General features: G+C 42.5%; 1 protein-coding gene across 1 annotated transcript in view; it reads left to right on the forward strand.

Annotated features, from left to right (window-relative positions):
- The first annotated feature begins 1,543 nt into the window (after positions 1-1,543).
- NEK11 (NIMA related kinase 11) overlaps positions 1,544-18,686 on the forward strand; it is a 593,243-nt gene continuing 576,100 nt past the window's right edge. The window contains exons 1-3 of the mRNA XM_086939910.1: positions 1,544-2,171; positions 5,735-5,756; positions 13,028-13,225. Of these exons, the coding sequence (XP_086796036.1) occupies positions 1,544-2,171; positions 5,735-5,756; positions 13,028-13,225 (848 nt within the window). The remainder of the gene's footprint in view (positions 2,172-5,734; positions 5,757-13,027; positions 13,226-18,686) is intronic.

Consider the following 18,686-nt stretch of genomic DNA (forward strand, 5'->3'; position numbering starts at 1 on the left):
ATATCAACAGAACGTCGTCGATATAGCGTTTCCAATGTAGGATCTGGTGTCTGTGTGGATTCCTCTCATTCAGTATTTTGTTTTTCTCCAGTTGATGGACGTACAATCCGGCTATGCTCGGCGCAAATGTACTGCCCATACTGGTCCCATGTTGTTGTTTATATAGGGTTGATTCAAAACGGAAGAAGTTTTCACACAGTGCTAATTGGCAGCATTCTAGTACTACATGGCGAGGAAGCTCGCGTGTTTTAAATACACCGCGAGCCCCGCTTCACATCAGTATGCGGTCGGGTGAGGAAGCATCAGGTAGTACCGAGCGGGTCTGCCGATAGGAAGTAAGTTTTAATGCGACGCTAGATTGCAAGGATACCGGCACTTTTGAATGGGCAAAACAGAGAAGGAGCCTTCTAACTCTAATCTTGATACTCCTTTTCAGCAATGTTTCCACGAGGCGTTCCTGCCCTTGCCTAAGACCATGGGGTGTAATCTAACACTCATTTATGTAAATATAACCATCTGCCATGTTTTCTATTTCGTGTGTATATGTTGTGTGTCTTGTCAATAGTCACAGTAAGTCTAAATGTTTGTGTGTGAAACCACTAAACCACTTTATTCACAGTGATTTATTTATCCACACCGTTTTGACAACCAGCACGCATCAGTATGATGCCAAGGGCCCACCCACGCCCTAGTAGGAGTGAGATGCATGTAAGTTGTTCCCCTTCTCAGAAGGGGTTGTCCATCATTTAACAAATGTTATTCTCTTTTACAGAATTTCAAGCAGAATACAAAACGTATGTACAGTAACACGCATGTTTTATTAACAACAGCGGTTAATGTTGATAAGTAGTTTTTAGCAACACTTTTTTCATTTTTTTCATTTGAAAAACAGGAGTGGCAATACAGGGCTGGACCCTGTATGGTCCTGAAGAAAAGCTTAGGGGAGCTTGAAACATGTTGACCATAACACTGATCTAGCTCAGTAAAAGTTAGAACACAGTGTTACCCCTTTTTAAATTCTTATACCACACTAGGAGCAAAATAAATTGTTGAGGCCCACTAGCACGGTATTTTTAATTCCACACCCACTCCACCATCATCACACTTGCACCACACATAGTCATCTCACAAAACCAGTGCTCCAGCGTAGTCGCCTTGTCGCAGCACGCCCCTTTTCGTAGAGAACTGGGATGGCCCCAATGATGAAGCATGTCACCGTGGGGCAACCCCGGTGAGTGAGGGGACTCTAGAAAGAAATTTTTCTTTCTTACATATTTTTGGTACACACTGACTTAGTAAGCAGTAACCATACAACACCTACCAGGTCTCTGGACCCTTCACATAGGGTTCCTGTATTACATATACTGACTGGAGGCCGACCTGGTTTGGTCTAACCTCCTTCCCTCCCTCCCTTTTTTGTTTATGCATCAAGCAGCCACGGGCTGCGGGAGTTTTTCTGTCAAAAAGGTCAACTAAATGGTACACACCAGGTTGATCTAGTGACTAAAAACATCACACACACCAAGAAACTCACGAGAAAACCATGGCACAGAACACAGGACTATCCTTCTCGGAGGATGAAGTAGATAGAGCCATTGCCTCCATGCTACCACATGCAGGAGCACCCACAGGAGAAAACAGTGATGCGAGCCAATGTTGGGACGAACTGACCGAACTAAAGAAAACTCAGATTAAAACATTGATTCATGGCGTCATGATGGCGGAATACTTACAAGCTAACTCAGCACCAAGAGGCCTCATAGTTAGGAATGAACCATTTATATTCCAGCATGACAAACAATTCAAACTGGACTGGTCCCAAATATCCTGGCACTGTACCAGAGACTGGCTGGTCTTGATCATTAAAACCGCGACCAGATTAGTAGACTCCCTGAAGGAAGAGATAAATTCCATGGAGATACGCCTCAAGTCTTTTCAAACCCCAGCGGAACTAACAAGAAGACTTAATGAGCTAAACAAAACGATGTCCGAATTTGAAATCAGCCTAAAAGATTCAAAATACATTAAATTATCTAAGGATAAAAAAGCATTTTCCCACGAAAAAGTATACCCTTACATTAGGGACGATTACAGAACCAACATCAGAAACCCCGGGTACAACACTGACAGTGATGGCTCTGACACAGGATCAAATAGTTCTGGGGGATCAAGTAATTACAACACTACCCCCACCAGAAGACCCAGAAGAGGAAGAGGCAATACAAGGGGTTATAGAGGCAACCAAGCACCAATGTGGCCAATGTATCAAGACCCATATAATTATTGCCCCCCGCCCCCACCTTTCTTTTACGGCCCACCTATATACAACCAACCCAACTACTAAAATTGGGGAAATGATCAAGGAAACCAAGGCAACCAAAGGAAACCTTTTTTAGGGAGAGGCCGCCAGGCTCAAAGAGCAAAAAACAAACCCAGCCAGGGAGTACAATGGGCCGAACCAGTGGTGACAGCAACACGTCACACACGGAGCAAAGGCCCCCCGGAACCGACCACGAGCACCAGCTCGATTTAGTAGTAAATTTATCATCACTAAATCTCACAGCTATACAGACCCAAGTGCTTAATAAAGGCTTAGGATTTGTACCCACACCAACAACAGACAAGTTCAAACTATGCTGTGAACTGAAAGAGTTCCTGAGAAAAGTTAAATTGCAAGTATTTTTTCAAGACAAAGAACCAACAGAACAAACAAAGAGTGACACAGGACTACATAAAAAATCAAACTTTGTCCCTCCATCACACAGCCTACCTGTGGAATTACTAACTTTTGAGAAAGCGGTCATGAGAGAGGTTCAGGAGTTGGACCCACGAAGTATCAGAGTATTTCATAATACTAGCAAAGCTGAACAATCAGCATTGCAGGAACTGTCAAAAAACAACCTCATTACTATAAAACCAGCCGACAAAGGCGGCGCGATCGTGCTACAAAACACCACGGATTACAGGAATGAATGCCTCCGTTTATTAGGGGACACAAGAAACTACGCCAAACTGGATGAAGACCCAACGGAACGACTAAGAATCTCAATTGCATACCTAACAGAGGAATGTCAAGCCAATGATTGGCTTAGTAAAAAAGAAATTGAGTTCATAACAAACAAGAAACCAGTGATACCATACTTCTATACCATCCCCAAAATACACAAGAGACTAGACAACCCACCAGGGAGGCCTATAGTCTCGGGGATAGGCTCAATTTTAGAGCCTCTTTCACAATTCGCAGATGCCTTTCTCAGACCCCTAGTACAGAAAACGGACACCTATCTAAGGGACACCAAGGACGTACTGTGCCTATTACAAGACCTAACTTTCGACGCAACATCCAGTCTTTTGATAAGTCTGGATGTCGAAAGTTTATATACCAGCTTGCCACACAGAGAGACCTTACAGATTCTGGAGGAAGTACTGTACGAGAGTGAGTGGGAATTCCACACCCCTCGCCATGTAGTACTAGAATGCTGCCAATTAGCACTGTGTGAAAACTTCTTCCGTTTTGAATCAACCCTATATAAACAACAACATGGGACCAGTATGGGCAGTACATTTGCGCCGAGCATAGCCGGATTGTACGTCCATCAACTGGAGAAAAACAAAATACTGAATGAGAGGAATCCACACAGACACCAGATCCTACATTGGAAACGCTATATCGACGACGTTCTGTTGATATGGCAAGGCACAGAGGAAGAAGCACAGACCTTCTTAACTTGGCTCAACACACAGGATCCTTTCCTGAAATTCACCTGCTCTATGAGCAAGACCGATCTAGTTTTCTTGGATCTGAACATTCATGCTGAGTCAGGCAGATTGATGACAACAACCCATTTTAAGGAGACAGCAAGAAACTGCCTCTTGACTTTTGACAGTTTCCACCCTCGCCACCTCAAACAAAACCTCCCTTTTGGGCAATTCCTGCGTTTACGCAGGAATTGTAGCAAAAAATCTGACTACTTAGCCCAAGCAGAGGACTTGAGCAACAAGCTGAGAAACAGAAAATACCCGAACAAACTAATCAAAGAGGCTAAAAAACGGGCGGCAAACAACAATAGGGAAGCACTTTTGGAACCTAAAGAAAGAACACAACCTGAAAACAAAAAACCAATCTGTATCACTACGTACAATCAAGTCTCTAACAATGTGTCCAAAATAATCAAGAAACATTGGCCAATACTTAACAGCGGGGGCCTAAACATACCTACCCCAATGTTCAGTCATAGGCGGGGGAAAAATTTGAAAGATTATTTGGTACATACCCGTCCCACATCAACAATCCAAACAGTGAGATCACAACCACTACCTAATGGTCATTTCCCATGTAACAACTGTAGTGTATGCCATCTAACTTCCCCAACCAAAACCATAACTTTTAACAACACTACCAAATGGGAGTTAAAGGGATTTTCCAATTGTAACACCAGTGGAGTTGTATACTTGATAACCTGCACATGCAACCTTCATTATGTGGGTATGACCACCAGAAAGGTCAGTACGCGCATAGTAGAGCACAGAAGCAACATCAGGTGCAAACGAGCTACAACAAGAATGACCACCCACTTCATTGAACAGAACCATACACCCAATGACCTAACCTGGGTGGTCATAGAAACAGTTAAAAACAAAGACAATCAGGAACGAATCCTCCATGAGAAGGAACAAAGATGGGTGTTTCGCCTACATACGGACACCCAAGGTCTGAATGATGAAATCCCATGGGGAGCCTTTCGCCCCTAAGCCATCTGTATGAAACGAATCCGTAATAACCAACTGAAGTGATACTGATTCATCACTATGAAATATTGCCCCTCCAACAACATAAACAGATCCAAGTTCAATAAGAATTGAACACACTCCACTATAATCCCAGAAATGATGGACACTAACTGTTCTATCTACCTAATGCCAAATACCCGTTTCTCTAAAAGACTTGATTAGCCTCTTTTCATAATCAGCATTGAAAAAAACCTCCATCCATCCGAAAAAAACCTGTGTTTCTAAATTAGTTATTTACGATGCCCCTATTTCTAGCATCACCCTAAATTATCTCTTATCTCCAAATTCGGCACAATTGAGGAGTAAGAACTACTATTTTCTAGCACTCGCGGCGAGCACGGTAGCATACTTCCAAGATGGCCGCCCCAGCGAGCGCTCTAGCTGATAGATTTTCCTGACAACCCGGAAGCTCGCGTGTTTTAAATACACCGCGAGCCCCGCTTCACATCAGTATGCGGTCGGGTGAGGAAGCATCAGGTAGTACCGAGCGGGTCTGCCGATAGGAAGTAAGTTTTAATGCGACGCTAGATTGCAAGGATACCGGCACTTTTGAATGGGCAAAACAGAGAAGGAGCCTTCTAACTCTAATCTTGATACTCCTTTTCAGCAATGTTTCCACGAGGCGTTCCTGCCCTTGCCTAAGACCATGGGGTGTAATCTAACACTCATTTATGTAAATATAACCATCTGCCATGTTTTCTATTTCGTGTGTATATGTTGTGTGTCTTGTCAATAGTCACAGTAAGTCTAAATGTTTGTGTGTGAAACCACTAAACCACTTTATTCACAGTGATTTATTTATCCACACCGTTTTGACAACCAGCACGCATCAGTATGATGCCAAGGGCCCACCCACGCCCTAGTAGGAGTGAGATGCATGTAAGTTGTTCCCCTTCTCAGAAGGGGTTGTCCATCATTTAACAAATGTTATTCTCTTTTACAGAATTTCAAGCAGAATACAAAACGTATGTACAGTAACACGCATGTTTTATTAACAACAGCGGTTAATGTTGATAAGTAGTTTTTAGCAACACTTTTTTCATTTTTTTCATTTGAAAAACAGGAGTGGCAATACAGGGCTGGACCCTGTATGGTCCTGAAGAAAAGCTTAGGGGAGCTTGAAACATGTTGACCATAACACTGATCTAGCTCAGTAAAAGTTAGAACACAGTGTTACCCCTTTTTAAATTCTTATACCACACTAGGAGCAAAATAAATTGTTGAGGCCCACTAGCACGGTATTTTTAATTCCACACCCACTCCACCATCATCACACATGCACCACACATAGTCATCTCACAAAACCAGTGCTCCAGCGTAGTCGCCTTGTCGCAGCACGCCCCTTTTCGTAGAGAACTGGGATGGCCCCAATGATGAAGCATGTCACCGTGGGGCAACCCCGGTGAGTGAGGGGACTCTAGAAAGAAATTTTTCTTTCTTACATATTTTTGGTACACACTGACTTAGTAAGCAGTAACCATACAACACCTACCAGGTCTCTGGACCCTTCACATAGGGTTCCTGTAATATATATCTGAGTGAACATGACATGCAGGGCATGAATAGATGATCCAATGCAGACATGTTAAACTAACCCTCAGATAGCAATAGCGATGGTAGTAAAACGCCAGAAAATTACTAGTATTACACCCTAGCAAGTATTACACCAGGCCTGGAGTACCGAATCACTATGCATTTAATTGTCCTTCTTTGCATTGCACTGAATTGTACTGAATTTAAGCATGGGCGAATTTTGCGAATCTCGCGTTCGGGAATTTTGCGGATTTGCGAACTCGCAATCCGCAAAATCCGCGAATTCTCGCGAATTTGCGGATTTTTTTTTTGTGTTTGCGCGGGTTTCTGCCAGTTCGCGAGGGTTTTGTACACTTTCGCAAATTGCGAACTTACCTGTCGGGTCGCAAGTTTCGCGAACTTGTTGTTTCTACGTGTCCAGCCTGTTTGGGACACTCTTCTTCATCACTGCCACTCTCTGTCACCACTGCCACTCTCTGACTACTCATGCCACCCTCTGGCCCACCCATGCCACCCTCTGTTTCATCACAGCACCCTCTGGTTGTCCAGTCAGTGTACATTATTGTGGCAACGCAAGCACACCTTCCCTGCCTCAAGTGACCTGAATTAATTTGGGGCTGATTAATGTGTCACAGAATATTTTTTTAGCTGGCACCTGCTTCCTTAGTGCTTCCTGATTAGTGATCTTTTGCACTTGCTAAGTGCTTTCATTGTTGCAAAATTAGTTACAACACCTGCCCTGCCCCAACTGACAATAATGAATTAGGGGCTGATTAATGGATTTGAACTTCCAGCCTGGCTCCTGCTTGTCTCCCTTAGCTGTAATTCAGGACCTTTGTGGCATATGTGTAACTATTCTGAGGTTCAGAGCAGGGTCACATAATAGTTGCAACTGGCAACTGAACTCTGGAGGGGCCCCTCAGGAAGCACTACAGGAAATGGCTACTAATGATGAGCCTGAACTTTTGAACCTGGTAAGTAGTTTCAGTTTTGCTAAGATCGTATTTCTGCAATTTTGCACTTATTCGCGGGGCGCGAAGTTGTACTGGGAAGCCGCGAACTCACGCGAACAGTGCGAGCAGTGCGAGCAAAATCCGCTGCTCGCGGATTTTGCGTGAGATTCGCGAATCTCGCGGATTGCGAATTTACCGAAAATCCGCAAAATCCGCGAGCGAAACGGATTTTCCGCCCATGCTTAACTGAATTACACCGCACAGTACTTTACAATGCATAGTATTGCAATGTATGGTATTGAATTATATACACCTTTGCATTGTTTTATAGCATCACATTATATGGTATTGTTGTGTAGAATTCCATTGCATTGTTGCACTGCACAATAGTGCATTGTACTATATTGTTGCATTGTCTTGTATTGTTGCAGTGCTTAGCACTACGCTGCACTTCACTGCATTGTTGTATATTATTGCATTGTAAACTATTGTTCAATTCCATTGCATTGTATTGCATAGATATTATAATACACTGCACTGTGTCAGTAAAGAGTGGCTCCATCTAGTGGCACCAGCAGGGATCGGCAGCATGCGGTGGATGCCAATAGCAGCAAACTCCAGTGGTGAACAGTGGAGCCAGCCTTTCAAGCTAAGGGCAGAGGGGGCTTAGATAGGGAAAGCCATTGCTATTCACAAACCAAACTCTTTTATTTACAGCCAAAAAAGAACCCAACCCAGCTGTACAACTACTCCAGTTCAGAGCTGGAGGAAGTATGTCCAGACCACACATGGCCAACCAGTGGTACTGCAATAACCTCCATAGAAAAAATAAAAAATAAAGGAGGCAGGCACTAAAAATGAAAATAAAAATAAAAGCCCATAGGAACTAATGTTAGATTGAGTTAACTTATTTTAACACTATATTAAGGTAAACACATTTAAATTAATGTTTAACAAATTATAAAAGTAAACCCAAATCATGAATATATCATAAAATATGTAATTAACCTTATTTACATTAAAACATTCATGTAAATGTAATTTGTTAGTAAAATAATACAATACATTTAAATGAATTCTGTACATACATTTGAATATTTTTTCCTACATAGTATAAATGTTGTACTTTAGATGGGATTTTTTTAGATGTATAACTGAAGAACAACAATTGAATTAGATTTAATATTGTCAAAATAATTAAATATTTAGTTCAAAATTAAGTTAATAATGCTATAGCTTTTTGTATTCTGTTCTACATTTACAGTACATAGTTTAAATCAATTTACATTAATGTATATCTTAAAATATGTTTACATTTATTTTTTATACTTTGATAAACGTCTGAACTTTTCCCTATACTTTACCATAGAGAGATCTCCACTGTGATAGCGAAGATATCCGTCTCCATGAGCAAAGTTGCAAGAAGTAATTTTACCATTGTAAATTAGGCTCTACCCTCTGAATTCAGGCGGTGGAGACTTGTAAACTTACTCTTTGTAATAAATATACACACTTAAATGGTGACTAGCCTAAAGTAATATATGTATTAAAAAATTAAAGAGTACATTTACAAGTGTAGATTTACTCATCCATCTGTGAGTAAGTCATAGAGCTTCTAGCCCTTTCAATCTTTACTGCCTGCAGGTGTTGTTGATGGAATGCATACCTTACATTTTCAAACAGATGTTAAAATCCTTGGTGTCTTTGTTGATTTGCCTAGCTGACTTGACCCAGTGTGTGAAGGGCTCATCATGTCTCAGCGTAACTTTGTAAGTATTATTAGTAAAGAGTACAGAACAGAGTTAATAAGGCATTGAATATCGTGCGGTAGTTAGAAAAAATTGGTTAGTATAGTAAATTTCACTACAAATGTTTCACTTTTTCACACAAACCACCACCTAAAAACCCTACGCATGCATACTACTAAGGGTACTACAAAGATCACTACTTGATGGGAAACAACCTTTACAAGGCATGCATTACAATGCATGCTTTTACCCCGCATGCCATTAAAACGAAAATGGCTTGCTGTAGGGAGTAAAAGGTGTTGGATTTAACTCCAACCACATCCCTACTGTTGCACAGACTGGAGTTGGAATAGTAAATTAAACTATTCCAAACTCCAGCGCACCCCCGACTGCAAGTCGGGGTAAAAAATTGCATTGTAACCGAATGCAGGGTAAAAGCATGCGTTGTACCGTCATACAACCCTTCTTGGTCAGGTATTTGCCCTGAGGGCAGAGTTCAATAGTGTAACATTAGACCCTGCAGACTCCCTGTTGCAGGGGTTCCCTGGGTCCAGCGGGCCCCCTCCAGCTCTGTGCATGGGCGGTGGGCCCCTGTTCTTAGATCTCCTGACTGCGTCTGGAGTGTGGGGGGCTTCCTCCCTTTACTCTGCAGGGGGGCCCTCAAGTTTCGTTACACCACTGGCAGAGTTATTAGAATTTGGTCCAGTCCGCTCCACAAGAACTTCATAATTCTTTTGTCAACGCACTGCAGATCTTTAATTGAGCAGGTACTGATTTCCACTACTTTTATACTTGAGAATACAGAATATACACTATTTCAGATTTTCTTTGCCCGAAATGTACAATTGTGGCCAAATTATCTTTTTTTTCTGGTATTAATAGTCATTAGACTGAAAAGTATTGGTGGGTGAAATCTTCAGATGAAATCTAGAATAGGCGACATCAGCCCAATCCGGGTGATGCTCTTCTTTCCACACACCCACTTCAGTCACCGCAACACCAGTGCCCAGCATGCAGCACTTTGTACGCATGCTATCAGTTCATTCCCACACCTTTAGTTGTCCAATCTCCGGAATGGCACATTTCCCTCCAATGCAAGTTCCATTCAGTAGAGTTGTCAGGGCTCGGTGTACCATTAAGGCACCATTGCATGTGTGGTGCATTCTTTTCACCAGCAGTTTGATACTCTTTGAGCCCTGGTATGCGGCTTCAAGTCCTGTAATAAAAGGCGAATTTCAATGAGATTTGCTTCAGCTGATGACAAAATGTAAGAAATATGTCCAACCCTACTGAGGTTTTTTTCAGGCAGAAATATTGGAATAGATTTTTTGGTTCAAAGAAAATATCAATGAAAAGTCAAAAATTTCTACAATGCTGCAAAAATAATTCTATGGATAATTCTATCCACACTCCAGACACAGTCAGGAGAAGTGTGGCTCAATGGTTAGAGCGGCAGACCCTGATGCAGAGGTCTAGCCCGGGACCAGGGTTCAATTCTCCGCCTCGGCGGGTCTTGGGCTCAAAATTCCACGGACCTGATAATTCTCGCCTCTGTGCCTATTCCAATCATGGAGTCCCAGTCTGCAACTCTGGGCAATAGCTTGCTTAATCTCCACAACGGCCCCCACAACGCTAAGGATGCCTGGCCTTCACCCTGGGGGTGCCCAGGAGTGGACGCCTCACAGGGAAAGCCAGGACGGGTTCCACAGCGGTATTCGTACAAGCGCCTTGAGACCCTTGCGGGTGAGTAGTGCGCTATACAAGTATCAATTTACATTTTACATGACTTGGATTCCACCCAGAAGTAAACAAGACATCATAGTGGTGCTGCAAACCATAATGAAATTTAACAAATACATACCTGTATCAAAAACAACAACCCAATGGGCACCCAGCAGTTTAGATTGTGACCTAACCATGGAACAAAGTCAACATTCATCGGCATAAGAGACATCATTCATGACAAATATAGACAATGGCCAGCCCACAATCCCCTTTTTGGGGCCTCTGACATAGAAGACCATAAATGACTCCTTGTCTGCTTCAGACACTGGCTCCAAATTTCTGCCTTCCATGCTAATTTCATTCCCATCCAACTGCTGACAAATTGTAAAGAACGGCACATCCTACCCGCTGAGGTGTCCCGCAGAAACCCAGAGAAGTCTTCAGTACAACCTACAGTGTTCAGTAACTACCCGTGCAATTGACTGATCTTATCATGAAATTTGGAATCAATTTCCAAATGTAGATGGGCATCAAACAGGTGGTTGTATATTCAGGACACCAAACAAGAGACGAGCAGTGGTGTCCACGCATAATATGATACAATCTCATTATGCCTCAGGATGATCCAAGCTGGAAATTCATACAAAAATCACCACGTTTAAGACACCTCACTCAGGCACTCTTCCATTTCAGTGGCCTGAACCTTAGAAGCAACGATTTTACTAATGCAATATACCCAACATCTGGGCGGTCTATGATAATTGGAAATATGTGGAACACTTCAAAACATATTTCAAAAACCTCTACTGGTTGCTAGCGGGTGCAGGCATCTAATCTATGGCTTGGTCCGTCACCTGTAAAAAACAGAACAATGCAGAGAATTGCCTTCAAGACAAAGACAAACCTGCTGCAGTTTTGATATTAATTAAAGTTCTTCTTGACTACTCATGCAAGGAACCCCTCATTGTATTTTTGTCAGCTTGTTTTTGACTAGTCTCCTTTCTTCTCTCCTATTCCCCGTTTTGTTTGTCTCGACTTTAATTCCCCCTTTTTTCTGCTCCCCGCTCTAAAGAACCCTTTGTCTTCATGCAGCAATTTATAAATACTCAATAAATTTCGAATATCTGGCGATTTATATGGTATGAGCATGGTTACAAAATAATTACGTGCTGTTTAACCCCTTCGCTGCGGCAGCAATTCCGCCGCAGCGCTAGGGGGGAGGTGGGGCCGCGCGGCGCTCCCATGCTTGTGACGGAACCGCTCCGTCACGAGCCTCGGGCGCGCTGTGCTTGTGACGGAGCGGTTCCTTCACGGCCCCGCCCGCTCAATGGAACGTCTAGCGCAGGCGCGCCGAGCGGGCCGTGACAGAACCGCTCCTTCACCAGCACAGCGCGACCGAGGCTGGTGACGGAGCGGTTCCGTCACCAGCATGGGAGGGGTTAAAAGTGGAAATAAACTGAAGAAGGAGTACAGGGGATTGGGATAAGGGAAGGGGTACAGGCAGGAGATAGGGGGTCCCAGTCTTCACATGGTAAAAGATGCTTTTTTAGGAGCTCATCGCCAAATTCTGGCGAAGGTTGGGATTGACGCTTCCCATGGCTGTCCAGTCCTGGGTCCACCTTGTGCCTCTTTCTTCAACCACGCCTCCACTTCCCTGTTCTGTGTCTCGCTTTTCTGAATTTTTTTCATACTCTCGTCCACTGTTTGATGAAGAATGAGTCCCGCTCCCTAAAAACAAGTACTAGTGCCTACTAACTGAAAGCACCTGCACAAATTAAGCCCAGAGGATTACCACCAATAAATCCATCATCTTCAGTGTTGCACATAGTTGAGGTGTTGTTAGAAGAGCAGGGACTTCAGAACCTTCCCGAAGTGCAGGAGTGAGGACCCAGATGGGGAGGTAGTTCCTGATTCCTAGGAGCACAGCAAGAGAAGGATGTTGTAAATGATAATGTAGGCAGCAGGACACTTCCTTTAGGTTACAAGATAGGTTTATTAAGAAACACAGCAGAGCGCAGACCTCACCAGCTGATCAGACCATTCATTGACAAAAGTGGAGGCTGGGGGAAAGGGAACACAAAGGAAGGACTAATGACCACAAGTGGCCATCTTGTGAGAAGCACAAGTATACTACAAAGGAAAGGACCAGGCTGCTTGCCTTGTCCTTCCGGCATTTTTTGTTTCCAGCACTATGAGATTGCCACTGCGAGTGTTACATAACCCACTGGAGAATAAATAAATACTTTTAATATCATGTTTTACTATTCGACTGCTCAGTGCTGAATTCTCATTGGCATTTGTGGTTGATTTTTTGAGCTTTGTCTGTGATTTCTTTCTGTATCAATTAGGTGACTTTGGAGTGTCTCGCTTCCTGATGGGATCGTGTGACCTTGCAACGACCTTTACCGGGACACCGTACTACATGAGCCCAGAGGCGCTCAACCATCAAGGCTACGACTCCAAGTCTGACATTTGGTGAGTGGGCGGCATGTTATTTCCAAGCAAGTGGTCTCATTTTCAGGTCATAATGCGATCAGCGCGGTGCAGGGCCTACCGTCTGCTTTTTCTAGGTCATCAGATTTCTCCGATTTCTGATTATGCAGCTGTTGCACTTGCAATATTGTCCTTGTGGAATAAAGGTATTATGATGGCTCAGAAATCAAGCTTCATCTTGTTGCTCGGGCCCTTTTAGTTGTTAGTACCTGTACATTCTTTGTATATTAGTTTATAGACCTTTCTTTGCATATATAGTATATTTAATGCAATTGCACAGATACATTTCAGATTTCCCTAGACATACATGTGCAATGCATACATTTGTGTGGCTAAAGGAAGATGATCCAGCACAGTGGTTCTTAACCTGTGGCCCGGGGACACATGGTGGTCTGCAAAGTCTACTCAGGGGGTCTGTTACTGCTTAAAAATATTATTACCAGGTTCATAAAGTGTATATAAAAATAAAAGAAGCAAAATGTAAAATTGAAAATCTTAAAACGATCTGTGAATGTGAGGGAATTTGAAAATATTGAAGCTAAAAATTAAATTATTATCCTAAAATTGATTTGTGGGAGCAGTGCAAATGCATCAAACAGAATGTAGTATAGATGGTAAGTGGCCTCATCTGATTTAGAAAAGCTCCAACCTCGTCAATAAAATCACAATAATTTTTTATATGTGTTTGTGAATGAAATAAAATATTTGATCATTTGTGTATTTCTGTGATAAATGCTTGTTTCTTTTGTGCATTGTTTTATGGTTCAAGTCATCGAAAATGCTTATGCCAGGGTCCCTGAATTCCAATAATGATGCAGCATGTGTCCCTGGGTTCCAGTAATGATTAGGTAGGGGTCCACAGAAGACAAATGGTTAAGAACCACTGACTAGCTTATACTAGTCAACTTCTAATTTACTATCCGTCACACAGGCAGAAATATTGGCTGTAATACCTGTCAGCCGTAGGATGGTCTTCCCCCAAACATTTTGGCTTCATCCTCCATTTTTTTCTGATCCCGTATCTGCTGGCCTCAGGACTCTGCACACTTTACAACTGCTAACCAGTGCTACAGTGTTTTTGCTCTCTCCTTAAAACATTGTAACATTGGCTTATCCCCAGTTTGCATATTTTATTTACTACTAAGTCCTTAGTAAGGTGGTACTACATGTAACTAAGGCCTGTAAATTAAATGTGACTTGTGGGCCTACAGCACGAATTGCGCCACCCACTTAAGTAGCCATTGAAACATATCTCAGGCCTGCCATTGCAGCTTGTGTGTGCAATTTAAAACTTCAATTTTCAACCTGGCAAAATAAACCTTTCTGCAATTTCCCAAACCTTCCTTTTTAGTACATATAAGTCACCCCTACGGTAGGCCCTTGACAGCCCAGAGGGCAGAGCACACTGTATTTTAAAAAGTTTTACATGTACTTTTAAGTTGTATATATCTTGGTAGTGAAAAATTCCTAAAATTGTTTTCACTACTGCAAGGCCTACCTGTTCCACAGGATAACATTGGCTTTACTTTATTACATTTAATAAGCTGTAATTTCCAAAATGGAATAGGAATTTGGTTCATGTTTGGTGTCTTTGGAATTGTAATAAAAATCCTCCCTTAAGGTAAAGTAGAATTTTAAATTACAATTTTGAAAATGCCACTATTAGAAAGTTGGCATTTTCCTGCCTTAGCTATTAAGTGCCTGTAACCTGTCCCTGTGTCACATAACTGGGTGTGGTTGAGAATTGGGCTTTGTGTATTCCTCCTAGACAGCCCCACACAATGGAGAGCCTATTTGTGCCTGTATGGACCATCATTGGCAGAATGGGAGGGTGGAGCTGAGCACAGCCCTAATTACACTAGAATGGGCTGTGCCCTGCCTCAACATAAAGGTCTGCATACCCCCTGTAGTTAGGCTGGACCCAGGACAGGGAAGGCAGGATGCCTGGGGACTTCAAACGGATACCTCTATAAGCTTCTCCCACCTTCCAGAGAAAGGGCACAGGTATAAATATTGGACCTCAAACACCAGGCCTTCAGTACACCCTTTTATGATATGTTTTCACTGTGTCACTGTTTGAAGTGTTGCACGCATACTTTACACATTGCGTCTGAGCTAAACCTGACAGCCCTCCACCAAGCTGCCTGAGGCTTCAGCACAGGTTAATGTAGGGTTTGCTTGCGACTTCACCCTGACAAGAATTGTGGTTCCTGGTTGGATAGAGTTTCACCCCCATCGACCATTAACCCAATTTCTTACATTGGCTATTTGTAGCCATTGTGACCCATCTTAGGTTAAGATTCAGAAAGCCACCTGCACATGTAAATTCAACTTACAGATGACATGATTTATGAAAGCACATTTACATTTTGTACTAAAATCAATTTACTAACACATAATGTTACCCAAAGGTGATGTAATGTCATGAGGGAGTATATCTGCTGCCCTAGGCGTGAGTAGGGATTCCAGTGCAGGGGAATTTTCTGCATACCCAAAAAGTGTGGGTTTGCACAAACTTTAACTTGCCCTATTTCACTTGGAAACTTTTAGAGATTTTCTCCTGACAAAGGGGAGGAGTAAATGTTTTTTCAGGTTGGGAAAGGAACAAAGTACCCCCAAAATCAGCGGGCACTTAGGGGAAGGTGTTTTTACTGTGGATAAAAAACATATAAAAAGTTACTAAGTGTAATTCCTCTCCTCCAAGACATTTTTGCATGAGCAATTCACTATGTACAATTATGCATGTGCCAATGCCTTTACATCCTTAGGAATAGGAATTCTTAATATTGTTTAAGGAGTACTCCCATGAACCAACGATTCTCTCATGTTCCTGTAAATACCCATTCCTGAAAAGTCCTCTACTCCATTCTAGATCATGGAGGCCACCATCTTCCTTAGTATTAAGCAGTGTTTGCAGGGCTACAATAACTTGCCTTTCACATTCAACACTGGTGCATTGAACCAAGTTCACCAGTGTCACCCGTGGGTGGGAAAGCACCATTTGTAGTCATAGCTTACGCAACAGTTGGTGCCCAAAGTGGGACTCGCATCTAACGGCTACGCCTTGAGTAGTTTACACTTATCACACACATTTGAACCATTATTACGTCATTACGGAGACGTCCGTAGTAATCATGATTACCGCCTATGAGGAAAAAGAAGCACCTATTTCTGTAGGTTTGTAAAGCTTGACTCATAAAGGTTATTCCCCTTTCCTTGGGTTATCTAATTCTTTGATTCCAATTACAAATTGAATCCATTCATCGTGGCAGCACCTATCATTATGGGGCCAGTTGCAGGGAAGCAGTTAATCAACACCCCAAAGCTCCAGATGTCTCCTATGGGGGGTATTTACTTTTGCAAAAGCTGCATATCCAGCAAATGCCTTTGCGGATTTTTACTCCCGGGTGGAGTTTCTAGTCTATTGATGCTGCTTCAGGGCAGTTTCATGAATAAATGATGGTAGATCTGCCAGCTCACTATAAGGGTTACCAAGAACTGGAAATTCCTTTAACTTATCAGGAACATCAAAATTGGTTTGGTGATCATTTGCCACACAGGAACATACATGTTCATTTGGGGCCACTAAGCAATGAGGGGGCTACGTGGCCACTCTTGGCTGGCTACATTCCCATTCTTTGCCCTGAAATTGTATCCTATGCAGAGGTAGTAGGGGTATTACATAACATAGTCGCCTTACACAGGAGACTTGTGCTGTTCATGCAAATTACTTTGAGCTACAGACCTGGTGTCTCAGTAGGTCCTGCCACTCTCCCACGGATACAATCTATCAGTCAACAGACTATAAGCGCTATCATGGGCAAAGCGCTCACAAAGCGTGATGGAATGGTTTCTGGATCGCTCGCAGGGCCAACCAGTTAGAAGCAGTGTATCCACACACTAACCCCCAAGGCAAACACAGAATACTGATTATGGATGGTGCCTCTGGCAGAGAAGTGTAACTCCTGGGAAAGCATCTTTGCATGCCTTTATACCAGTACACCTGGTGCGCCTTCATTTGCAGTCCTCCCTGATGTACTTAGACAAGTGCAGAGCAAACACTGGATTTAGGAATTCTAAGCAACATGAAGTGAGAGGGGTCAGTTCTGGCTATGCATCAGAGACAGGAAGCAGCAACAGTTCAAGACCGTGAACTAGAATTACCAAAAATAATCACGGAAGGTTACATCTCTTTAGGTAGAGATATCTTAGGTACTCATCCCATTAAGCCACATTTAAAACCTAAAAAATTATACTGAGGATATCAGGGAAATGTATGCCAGTCAATAGGCTGTAAGACAATCACCAGTCATATATAGAATGCAAGCGGTGGGATGAACACTTTAGTCCACATGTTCTTCCTCTACATAGTGACCCACAACCACAAACAAAATACCCTTAAAACCAGAAGCAAAACATGGTATTAAACCAATATTAGACCAAATCATTATCAAGGCATAATAGTGCCTTGCCTATCACCCATGGACACACCCCTTTTTCCTGTCTCCAAACCAGACGGTTCTTTACAATAGTCTTAGACTATAGAAATTTGAATTTGCATACAAGAACATTTGCAGTACAAAAGGCCCACATTACAGGTTTGATGATGAACTTGGCGGGGAATAAATATAAAATGACCCTAGATATTTCCAATGGGATTTTCAGTCAAAATATGGCACCTGAAAAAGAATATCTAACCGCTTTTAGTTTCGACGGAGTGCAGTTTCTCTTCTGACATTTGCCAAAAGGCTATTAGAATAGTCCTGGCTTGTTTTCTGCATGCATCATGGAGGTCTTACAATCAGATGCTGAGGTATTGTCCTACTTTGATGATATCAACTTAATTGACGATGACTTGAATCTGCACCAGGGTAGACAGAGTAGTGGCTATGTTAAGATCACATAGTTTCAAGTTTAATAAAAAAAAATTAAAGATCTTGTACATGATACAGACTTTCCTTGGATATGAATTATCCAACGAGGGCAAAGGTCTAGTTCCAGACTCCCTTCAAAAGTGCGCTACCTTGAAGCCTCCTGAAACATTGAAAAAGTTGTAATCCCTGTTGGGTTTTCCTACCATTGGACAAACTTATTTGCCTCATTACGCAGAGAGAGTGAAGCCTCTTTATGAAGTGATTTTTCCCACGTTTTCCTCTAAACAGTGGTTGAGCGCACATAGGGATATTTTGCATGCTCTACAAGCAGACATGCATGAAACAAAATGTTTAAAAACTAGGGACAATAAACCCAACCTAGTTATCAGAGTCATGCCCAGTAACCATGGTTACACCTGTGTGACCTACAATGAAGGACAGACCATCTCAAGTTCCTACAAGTCTCACTTGTATTCCCTGGCGGAAGCATGATTTGTTTTCATTGAACAAATCTTGACAGCTTTACAAACAGCTATTCTGTAGAAGTGCCCATTGGCACATGGAAAACA

This window comes from Lissotriton vulgaris, chromosome 10 (assembly GCF_964263255.1).
Source record: "Lissotriton vulgaris chromosome 10, aLisVul1.2, whole genome shotgun sequence".
NCBI classification, from domain to species: domain Eukaryota; kingdom Metazoa; phylum Chordata; class Amphibia; order Caudata; family Salamandridae; genus Lissotriton; species Lissotriton vulgaris.